We start from the raw sequence: 12,201 nt of genomic DNA, 5'->3' as shown, positions 1-12,201 counted from the left end.
GAAAGAGAGAGAGAAAGAGAGAGAGAAAGAGAAAGAAAAAGAGAAAGAGAAAGAGAAAGAGCGAAATAGAAAGAAAAGAGTTTAGAAAAGCCTATACATTTCCAATTGCCTTTCATGGTCGTTTGTTAATGAGACATGCTGACAAACAGATTGATAAGATATCCGATACAGAGGTTGACTCAAAGTCAGTAGAGACTTACTTGGTGACTTTGAAGATTCTCAGTAACCTTAGAGCTCGTAATACACTGATACCAAAGGATGTCCCAGGCTGGATAAAACCCCACAGCACCTCGAATATGCTGCCACATATTACCTGCCACACACACACACACACGATTAGTGATGTTATCCAAAACATGCGGTCAAAAATGATATGTGAGTTTGTGTGTTTACTCTATTGGTGTGTGTGTGTGTGTGTGTGTGTGTGTGTGTGTGTGTGTGTGTGTGTGTGTGTGTGTGTGTGTGTGTGTGTGTGTGTGTGTGCGTGCGTGCGTGCGTGCGTGCGTGCGTGCGTGCGTGCGTGCGTGCGCGTGTGTGTGCGTGCGTGTGTGTGTGTACCCTAGAGTAGACGAGTTCCACCACTCACAATGCAGTCAAAGCAGTTAAAGGAGGAGTGAAAGTAAGGCTGTGACCCCAGTCCATAAATCTTTATACCCATCTCAGACATGAAGATACTCAAGAAGACGAACTCTGCAAAGTCTGGAAGAGGTGAAAAGAGAGAGGGAACAGGGGGAGAGAGCGGGAAAGATCAGACATGAGCGAGCAAGCAAGAAAATGCAGGAGGATGATATCAAAAGAAAAGGAATAAAGAGGGGCATTGAAAAATTCACTGTAAGAAGCAATCAGAGAGGAACTTTCATTACGCACACCTGTCCCCTATTACCACTGATTAGTACTTGTATAAGTGTGCCCTTAGGTTTCCATTGGGCTGTCGGTTATTGTTACTGTGTCCGTTGGTGCGTGTGAGTACCTGTGCTGTGTGTTTGGGGCTTTTGTTCCCTTGTGGATTGAGCAGATGTTTACGGGTCTCGTCCCGTGTGTTAATCATTGTGCATGTGTGTTATTTATTCAAGGTACTCTTTTGTTTGTGTTTCAAGCCTGTGTTTTTGTTACGTGTTTGTTTGGTCTTCGTCCCCGTGCCTTTACACGGCACGCCATCATTTGGGGCTTAATAAAAAACCTTATTACGCGTTCCTGTGTCTGTCTCCCGAATCTCCTTTAAGCCAACGTGACAGAATCTCCTTTAAGCCAACGTGACAGAATCTCCTTTAAGCCAACGTGACAGAATCTCCTTTAAGCCAGCGTGACAGAATCTCCTTTAAGCCAGCGTGACAGAATCTCCTTTAAGGCAACGTGACAGAATCTCCTTTAAGCCAACGTGACAGAATCTCCTTTAAGCCAACGTGACAGAATCTCCTTTAAGCCAACGTGACAGAATCTCCTTTAAGCCAACGTGACAGAATCTCCTTTAAGCCAACGTGACAGAATCTCCTTTAAGCCAACGTGACAGAATCTCCTTTAAGCCAACGTGACAGAATCTCCTTTAAGCCAACGTGACAGAATCTCCTTTAAGCCAGCGTGACAGAGAGGTAGAGAGAGAAATAAAGAAAAGTATCTAGAATTTCCATCCATCCTTCATCCCTCTCACCCTCTATCCCTCTATCCCTCCCTCCCACCCTCCATACATCCCCGCTCCCTCCCACCCTCCATACCTCCCTCCCACCCTCCCTCCGTACCTCCCTCCCTCCCTCCCACCCTCCATACCTCCCTCCCACCCTCCCTCCCTCCCTCCATACCTCCCTCCCACCCTCCATACCTCCCTCCCACCCTCCATACCTCCCTCTCTACCTCCCTCCCTCCCTCCATACCTCCCTCCCTCCCTCCGTACCTCCCTCCCAGTATGTCTACTCACAGAGGAAGTCTGAGAGTGGTTCAGGCTGGTCGTAGTGTACTACAGCCACACACATGGTGTTAAGTCCCACCAGACACAGTACACTCCAGTAGAAATACTGGGTCTTCACAATGCGTCTGATGAAGAAACGCAGACGACGCTCCCTCTTATGGAAGTTAGAGCCCTCCAGCTTTGAACTCTTCAGACTGGCCCGCGCAAAGGGAGAACCTGGGAGGAGAGGAGAAGAGTGGGAAGAGGAGAGGGGGATGGGGACAAGAGTGGAGAGAAAAACACACATTTGGTTAGCATGTAACATCTTGTGTGTGCGTGTGCGTGTGCGTGGTGTTTCTTACCCACTGCCAGGTCTCCATTCCCATCCTCTGGGTTAAGGAGATCTGTTTTGTTCTTGTTGTTTTTGATGGTGGGTCTCCTGCGGGTGGCTGAATGGGAAAAATAGAACACAACTGCTCACTATAGAACACGCAAACAAACATTGGCACAGAAGCAAAGATGCTACATTTACACTAGTAAAGATGCTACATTTACACTAGTAAAGATGCTACATTTACACTAGTAAAGATGCTACATTTACACTAGTAAAGATGCTACATTTAAACTAGCAAATATGCTACATTTACACGAGCAAAGATGCTACATTTACACGAGCAAAGATGCTACATTTACACAAGCAAATATGCTACATTTACACGAGCAAAGATGCTACATTTACACTAGTAAAGATGCTACATTTACACTAGTAAAGATGCTACATTTACACTAGCAAACATGCTACATTTACACTAGCAAATATGCTGCATTTACACTAGCAAATATGCTACATTTACACGAGCAAAGATGCTACATTTACACCAGCAAATATGCTACATTTACACAAGCAAAGATGCTACATTTACACTAGTAAAATTGTACATATACACTAGCAAAGATGATACATTTAGACTAGTAAAGATGATACCTATACAATAGTAAATATGATATATTTACACTAGCAAAGCTGCAACATTTACAATAGGAAAGATGCTACATTTACACAAGAAAATATTCTACATGTACACTAGCAAAGATGCTGCATTTACACTTGCAAAGATGCTCTGGTTACACTAGTAAATATTCTACATTTACACTAGCAAATATTATAGATTTACTCTAGTAAAGAGGATACATTTACTCCAGTAAAGATGCTACATTTACACTTGTAAAGATTATACATTTAGACTAGCAAAGATGCTACATGTATACTAGTAAAGATGATACATTTAGACTAGCAAAGATGCTACATGTATACTAGTAAAGATGATACATTTAGACTAGTAAAGCTGCAACATTTACAATGGGAAAGATGCTACATTTACACTAGAAAATATGCTACATTTACACTAGGAAAGATGCTACATTTACACTAGCAAAGATGTTCTGGTTACACTAGTAAATATTCTGCATTTACTCTAGCAAAAATGCTACATTTACACTAGAAAACATGCTACATTTACACTAGGAAAGATGCAACATTTACACTAGCAAAGATGATACATTAACACAATGTTATATTTTCTCATTGTCTGTCTCTATTTACATTCTAACATCATATCTATGTCACTACACACACACACACACACACACACACACACACACTTGGGTAAATACCGTCAAATGCATCAGGGTCTTCATCGTCTGCTAAGATCACTTCTTCTATAGGAAGGAAAAGCGAAGTAAACAATAATATGGGAATTTATATGGCAATATGTAACATATACTGTATACCATAAATATATAACATATTAAACATAAATATATAACATAAATATATAACATAAATATATAACCTATTTAACATAAATATATAACATATGTAACATAAATATATAACATATATAACATACATATAAAACATAAATATATAACATGTATAACATAAATATGTAACATAAATTAGATAAATATATAACATAAATATATAACATATGTAACATACATATATAGCATAAATATATAACATATATAACAAATATATAACATAAATATGTAACATATTTAACATAAATATATAACATAAATATGTAACATAAATTACATAAATATATAAAATATATAGCATAATTATATAACATATGTAACATAAATATATAGCATAAATATATAACATATATAACATAAATCTATAAACTCAATATATAACATAAATATATAACATAAATATGTAACATATATAACATAAATATATAACATATATAACATAAATATGTAACATATATAACATAAATAAATAACATATATAACATAAATATGTAACATAGGGTTCCAAGTATGTTTTGTGTGTAGTTGTATATGATGATAATGTACCTGCTTTACAAATCCACTCCAGGTATCCATTGAGCTCTCTCTCTATCTGCTGCTGTCTCCTCAGCTTCAGAAACTCACTCCTATTCTCCACTCGCTCTCTCTCTTTGGCAAACTCCCTGTGGTAGACACACACACATCAAGACACACATATCAAATGAAACACACATATAGATGTATACAATGACATATACACAAACATATTGTATACACACACACGCACACAAAACACACACACACACATGTCCCACACACGCACGTGCGCCCACACACAAACACATGCGTGCACACACACGCACACACTTACCCAGACAGTACACCCAGGACCAGGTTCAACATGAAGAAAGAGCCGATGATGATGAGGGGAATGAAGTACATCCAGTTCCACGCGCTCCCTGAGGCATCGTTGCTCTGAAAACACACACACACACACACACACATTTTGATCTAGTAATTCATCTTTCCCTTGTTTGACTAGAGAGGTTATACTGAGATGTAGATTTTATAAAGCCAAAAAATAGCAGACCATTTCAGGACCTTTTCATGAACTGGGACGGGGTCACCACAATACGGGGATGATTAGGACATCGTTTTATACAGTACATTGTCCAGAGTATCTGCCATTTAAACAGTTCAGCTGTCTTCCTCTCTCTTTTTCCCTCACCCTTTCTCTCCCTCTCTCAACCCTCCATTTCCCTTCTCTCTCCAACCCCCCTTTCTCTCCCTCTCTCAACCCTCCATTTCCCTTCTCTCTCCAATCCCCCTTTCTCTCCCTCTCTCAACCCTCCCCATCTTGCTGTATTTCCCCCTCAACAGAGTCCATCACAGAATGTAACGCTCTTTCCACCCTCCCTCCCTCCCTCCCTCCCTATGTCTGTGGGCGTGGCTGCTGTTGCTGTGTCCTGGACTGAATGTACTGCAGCCTTTTTAGCCATTAAACTTTCAGCACTTTCTTCCTCAGCAGCTGCAAGAATAACTCTGACTGAACAGCCCTGTTAAATATAGAGCTGCACCGCCACCGAGTGCGACTGTTGGAGGAGAGAGAAGAAGGGAAGCGGGTGGGTGAAAGGGGGTGAAGAGGAAGGGAGAAAGGGAGAAAGGGGGAAGCCGACGGGCGGCGAGAGACAGCGAGTAATTTGGTGTGGTGAGGTCGGGGGAGTAGGAAGAAGCGAAGAGGAATGGAGATGGAGAGACAGATTAAGGAAGCAGAGAGAGCGAGGAAAGAGAGAGGTGTGGGAAAGAGAAGAGGGGGAAGAGAGGGAAGGGGGTATATTGAATATGGGCCCATAGAGACTGCCGTGGATGGGACTACACTCACATTTCCCCACTACCCTCATCCACCTCTCTGTCACCATAGCAACCATTGCCACTGGCAGCAGGGCACTATTCACTGTGTCTTAGGTATGGGCACACAATACAGTATATGAGTAAATGCTATGGGCATATTTGTATAGCAGTGAAACAGGTATTGTATGAATTGGTGGGTATTTACCATGTAATTTACTAGTAAATACCATAGAAATCTATTATCCAGGTTGTAGTTGCCCCACAGATTTAATATCAGCTTATCCTGCCTCAATTCTAACCGAAACCCAAAACGAAACCTGAACCAGATCTCAAACCCCAAACCAATCCTGAATCCAATCCCAAACACAAACACAAAACCAAACCCGATCTCAAGCCACACCTAAACCTAAAACCAAACCCAAACTCCTGATCTTAAACCCAAAACCAAACCCAATCTCAAACCCTAACCCAACTCTACAGTAACTCACATAGTAGTCCAGCTCTTTAACCATCAATTAAATACCATAATACCTCTAATACAGAACCACTGTGATGTGAAGTACCGTAACTCACATAGTAGAGCAGGTCAGTCCATCCCTCCATGGTAATACATTGGAAGACTGTGAGCACGGCAAACAGGATGTTGTCAAACTGGGTGATGCCGTAGTTAGGCCCCAGCCAATACTTTCGACACGTGGTCCCGTTTGGACATAGTCTCGACGGGGCTTCGGTCCCACACGGAAACTCCTCGCGAATCTCATCTACAGGGGTACAGAGAGTTTGGGGATCAACATATTATTTAAGAGCTAGATCTTCTTTGATTCAAATTGAATTGACAGTCTTTTTGTCACTGATTTAACTGGCATTCTGATTGACTAACTGACTGTCATACTGACTGACTGACTGACTGACTGGCGACTGACTGGCTGACTGACTAACTGGTAGAATGACTGGCAATGACTGGTAGAATGACTGGCACACTGCCTGACTGGTATGCTGACTGGCACATACTGACTGGGTGACTGACTGGCAGACTGACTGACTGACATATTGGCTGACTGTCATACTGACTGACTAACTGATTGACTGACTGACTGACTGGCAGACTGACTATCAGACTGACTGGCATGCTGACTGACTGACTGACTAACTGACTGACTGTCTGACCATCCAACCAACCGACCCACCGATTTACCTGTGTGAATGTCGAAGCAGGTAGTATGGAATTTGCCCATGTAGAACTCCAGGCCGATGATAGCGAACATGAGGATTTACCTGTGTGAATGTCGAAGCAGGTAGTATGGAATTTGCCCATGTAGAACTCCAGGCCGATGATAGCGAACATGAGGATGGCGAAGAATAGCAACAGGCCGATCTGCAGCAGTGGAATCATAGCCTTCATGATGGACTTGAGGACCACCTGGAGGCCTGGGGGAGACAGCGCACATTGTTTAACAGAAACAACAGACAAAGTTAAAAAACTCTGACCTAAATCCCCAAATCCCTATAAAAATGATGTAACTTAATCAGAACTGTCCTCCCCCTCCCCTCCTCTTATGGTATCAGATGAAATAAGACTATTAGGGAGGTAGCTAGTCGTTCTCTCCGTCCCACACATCCATATGTCCCAAGACTTACTGGGTATCCCAGACACCAGTTTGAGGGGTCTCAGCACACGGACCGCTCTCAGAGTCCGCAAATCGAAGTCCGATCCCACTGTAGACAGGATCCTACAGAGAGAGATGGAGCAGAGAGAGAGAGGAGGTGGAGAGAGGGAGAGAGTGAGACAGAGGGAAGAGGGAAAATAAAGAGAAGGAATAATTATAGTATTTGAATATTTTTTAGGAACATTTGTAGCATCAGCCAATCAATGTGTGTCGGTTGCCGGGGATTTTAGTGACATCATCTGTTAATCGTTTACACTAATCACTTGGATAAGAAGAAGACTTTCAGCGAGTGAATGAGTAAGTCAATAATGTGAATGCATGAATGAGCCACGAGTCAATCAAGAGATGGAACAGGGAAGTCGATAGAGAGAGAGAAAAAGAGAGAAAGAGCAACCAAATCATGAGAAAACAAAAAGATAATTACTTGACACATTGGAAAGAATTTACAGAAAAACCAAGAAAAGTAGAATGCTATTTGGCCCTAAACAGAGAGCACACACTGACCCAAAATTTAGGAAATCTATGTACAGACTCAGTAAGCGTAGCCTTGCTATTGAGAAAGGCAGCTGAAGACTGACCTGGCAAGGCTATGCTTACTGAGTCTGTACATAGATTTCCTAAATTTTGGGTCAAGAGAAGAGAGGTTATGTGTACACTGCCCACAAAATGAGGTGGAAACTGAGCTGCACTTCCTAACCTCCTGCCAAATGTATGACCATATTAGAGACACATATTTCCCTCAGATTACACAGCCCCATAAAGAACTTGAAAGCAAATCCAATTTTAAGAAACTCCCAAATCTATTGGGTGAAATGCCACAGTGTGCAATCACAGCAGCAAGATTTGTGACCTGTTGCCACAAGAAAAGGGCAACCAGTGATGAACAAACACCCTTGTAAATACAACCTATACTTATGTTTATCTATTTTCCGTTTTGTATTTTAACTATTTGCACATCATTAAAACACTGTATATATATATATATATAATATGACATTTGAAACTTTTGTAAGTGTAATGTTTACAGTTAATATCTTATTGTTTATTTCACTTTTGTTTATTATCTATTTCACTTGCTTTGGCATTGTAAACATATTTTCTCCCATGCCAATATAGCCCCTTGAATTCAATTGAATTGAGAGAGAGAGAGAAAGAAAGAGAGAAAGAGAGAGAGATCAAAAGAGAGAGAGAGAGAGAGAAAGAGATAGAGAGAGAGAAAGAGATAGAGAGAGAGAGAGAGAGAGAGAGAGAGAGAGAGAGAGAGAGAGAGAGAGAGAGAAAGAGAGAGAGGGTGATAGAGAGAGAGAGAGAGAGAGAGAGATAGAAAGAGAGAGAGAAAGAGAGAGAGAGAGAGAGAGCGAAAGAGAAAGAGAGAGAGAAGAGAGAGAGCGAAATAGAAAGAGAGCAAGAGAGACAGAGAGAGCGATAGAGAGAGAGAGAGAGAGAGAGAGAGAGAGAGAGAGAGAGAGAGAGAGAGAGAGAGAGAGAGAGAGAGAGAGAGAGAAACCCAAGAGCTGAGCCCAGAAACGAGCCCTCTCAGTCAGCTGGTGTTCGATCTAACCAACCAAGCTGACACCAGCACTGCTTCAAAAGAAAGAATTCCAATAAACAAAATCATGAACCAATCAAAGGACTCATACATACAACATTGGAAAAACAAAATCCCAAAGCCGACTAAATTGCTATCTGACCCTAAACAGAGAATATGAATTGGCTGATTATCTCTACTCTGTCAGAGATACGAAGCAGAGACAGAACCTTACCAAGTACAGGCTGAGTGACCACCGATTGGCAATAGAAACCGGCAGACATAAAAAGACATCGCTACCCAAAGAGGAGCGTGTTTGTGGTCACTGCACGACAGGGGAGGTAGAAACAGAGATGCACTTTCTCCTTTACTGTGATAAATATTCCTCAGCAAGAGATTCATTATTCACAGAAATGACTACATTTATTCCAAATTTGAACTTATTAAACCCAGAGGAAAAACTAAAAATACTCATGGGCGAAGGAGCAATGGCTCCTCTTGCAGCAAAATATGTATTTGCCTGCCATAGCCTGAGGGACACTGAATAATAACATCTGCAAAGTAAGCAGTAACTTACTTATTATGACTGTTATTGTTATTGCTGTTATTGTTATTACTATTATTATTGTTGTTTATCATTCCAAATAGTAATGGTATGGGTGGTAATGGTAATGATAGCAGTTTAATGATGGTGGTGGTGGTAGTAGTGGTAATGATGATAGTAGTTGTGATAATGATGTAATGGTGAAGATGACCGTTATTTAGTTATAAGTTAGTTATAGTTTAATTAAAACATTTTTTAAATTATATTTATTACATTACATTCGACTATTGACTGTTACCATTTTATTGTTACTATTGTTATATTTAATTTTGTATTATTATTTACTGCCATTCTATATTATTATTTGTCATTGTTTATAATTTTATTACAATGTATATTGTATACATTGTTGTATGGCAATATTGACACAATGTTTTTCATGCCAATAAAGCAGCTTGAATTTGAATTTGAATTTGAATTTGAGAGAGAGCGAGACAGAGAGAGAGAGAGAGAGAGAGAGAGAGAGAGAGAGAGAGAGAGAGAGAGAGAGAGAGAGAGAGAGAGAGAGAAGGGGGAGATAGAGAGAGAGAGAGAGATAGAGAGACAGAGAGAGAGAGAGAGAGAGAGAGAGAGAGAGAGAGAGAGAGAGAGAGAGAGAGAGAGAGAGATAGCACAGGCTGTATGATTGAGAGTTGTTGACTGGCTCATTGTTCCCCATCTTTATTCCTTCTATTTATAAACTCTGTCTGAGAGCCATGGCCACTGCCAACTCATCAGGACTCTATCTGTACCTCACTATACACACACACACACACACACACAAACATTTAAGCACGCATGCACAGACACATGCACACACACAAACATGCACACACACACAAAAACACACACACACACACATTGTGTTGGAAAAACTGAGAGGGACAGAAAGATAAGTGTGTGTGTGTGTGTTTCTGTGAAGGAGTGTGTGTGTTGGTGAGGAGGAGTGTTTGTGTGTGAAGGAGAGGATGGTCTCTCACATTGTCTGACTTCCAGTTATCTCTCTGACTGACTGGGAATCATCAACGTTTTCCAATAGTCCTTCTGCTGAGCTGCATGGCACAGTTTAACTGGCTGATCCTGTTGCACCAGGGCATTCGACTCTTGGTGGAATGCATTGCTTGACTGCCGTAATAAGCACAATGTTGTTCGCGAACAGCAGGTACCCAAATGATTCATTCTCGAGTTTGAGTTTGTTTTGAGCAGCTTTGTAGTTTTGGTTCTACGAAGCTGGGTCCATCATAACATTCAATAATCAATTAATTGCATTCATTCTTGCACCATGTAATATATTATCAGTTTGAAACAATGCCTGCAGCATGATCAGCTGTTTGTCTCTGGAGCCGCTGAGTCGGAAGAGCGTGCATCAATCCTGCTGTAGGACTCTTGCATCGCAGCCAACAGGTCAAACAAACAACTAAAACAAACAAGTCACTCAGAAAAATGAATCATGACTCTAGAGGCATTAAAAAGGGTCATTCAAAAATAATGAATAATTCGCAAACTGCACATCACTACTCAATAGGTGTCTCTCACCTCCACATGGACCACTACAACACAGGAGAGTCTCAGGGGCCCACCGTTAGTCTGACAGCACACCTAAACACTAGGGAAGGAGGATGTGTCAGTGTAATACAATCTGAATGACACATCGTTGAAAGCCTTCCCACCGAGGGCCTGGTGGGGTGTCTGGTTGAGGAACAACAGTGAGTCCACAGAGCCCAGTTTAGGAAGCTCTGTGCTTAACGACTAACACACACTTTCAGCTTAATAGCTTCACCAGAGAGGCTGGTGTGACTGACTATGTTCTGGAGTTAGCTATCTGCCCTAGGAACACAGGTAAATCCTATGGGAGTTAGCTGTCTGCCTAAGGAACACAGGTAAATCCTATGGGAGTTAGCTATCTGCTCTAGGAACACAGGTAAATCCCATGGGAGTTAGCTATCTGCGCAAGGAACGCAGGTAAATCCTATGGGAGTTAGCTATCTGCGCTAGGAACGCAGGTAAATCCTATGGGAGTTAGCTATCTGCGCAAGGAACGCAGGTAAATCCTATGGGAGTTAGCTATCTGCGCTAGGAACGCAGGTAAATCCTATGGGAGTTAGCTATCTGCGCTAGGAACACAGGTAAATCCTATGGGAGTTAGCTATCTGCGCAAGGAACGCAGGTAAATCCTATGGGAGTTAGCTATCTGCGCTAGGAACACAGGTAAATCCTATGGGAGTTAGCTATCTGCGCTAGGAACGCAGGTAAATCCTATGGGAGTTAGCTATCTGCGCAAGGAACGCAGGTAAATCCTATGGGAGTTAGCTATCTGCGCTAGGAACACAGGTAAATCCTATGGGAGTTAGCTAACTGTTCTAGGGACACAGGTAAATACTATGGAGGTTAGCTATCTGTGCTAGGAACACAGGTAAAAACGATGGGAGTTAGCTATCTGTGCTAGGAACACAGGTAAATACTATGGGAGTTAGCTATCTGTGCTAGGAACACAGGTAAATCCTATGGGAGTTAGCTATCTGTGCTAGGAACACAGGTAAATACTATGGAAGTTAGCTATCTGTGCTACGAACACAGGTAAATCCTATGGGAGTTAGCTATCTGTGCTACAAGGCAAGTACTTGCTATGAGATTTAAATTCTATATAACTATATTTATCCCCTCAGGGGCAATTAAGCTATCTTCCTGTACTAGATACGTAGAGGGATGCTATGGGAGTTAGAAATCGCTAGCCCTGATGACAGCCGGGGATACAGAGACTGTCCTACCAGATAAGGTAAAGGGAAGTGAGAATGAGGGAGGGAGACAGGGAAGGAAGGACGAGGTGCTGGTTTGTCAGCCTGGAAGGTCCAGTGCTGAAGACAAGGTGGGATATTGGGGTTAAAGT

The 12,201-nt window shown here is 41.8% G+C and overlaps 1 protein-coding gene across 1 annotated transcript in view; it reads right to left on the bottom strand.

Moving 5' to 3' along the window:
• LOC129843021 (voltage-dependent P/Q-type calcium channel subunit alpha-1A-like) overlaps positions 1–12,201 on the bottom strand; it is a gene marked incomplete at its 3' end in the record, with an annotated part of 132,241 nt that overhangs the window by 46,268 nt on the left and 73,772 nt on the right. Inside the window, 10 exon segments of the mRNA XM_055911746.1 lie at positions 201–313; positions 587–699; positions 1,913–2,119; positions 2,245–2,331; positions 3,557–3,601; positions 4,253–4,368; positions 4,557–4,660; positions 6,110–6,297; positions 6,812–6,964; positions 7,175–7,266. Coding sequence (XP_055767721.1) covers positions 201–313; positions 587–699; positions 1,913–2,119; positions 2,245–2,331; positions 3,557–3,601; positions 4,253–4,368; positions 4,557–4,660; positions 6,110–6,297; positions 6,812–6,964; positions 7,175–7,266 — 1,218 coding nt within the window.

The sequence above is a fragment of the Salvelinus fontinalis genome, unplaced genomic scaffold (genome assembly GCF_029448725.1).
Source record: "Salvelinus fontinalis isolate EN_2023a unplaced genomic scaffold, ASM2944872v1 scaffold_0088, whole genome shotgun sequence".
In the NCBI taxonomy this organism is placed as follows: Eukaryota; Metazoa; Chordata; class Actinopteri; order Salmoniformes; family Salmonidae; genus Salvelinus; species Salvelinus fontinalis.
The sequence above is the reverse complement of the archived record's forward strand: the minus strand, read 5'-3'. Positions and strand labels throughout refer to the sequence as shown.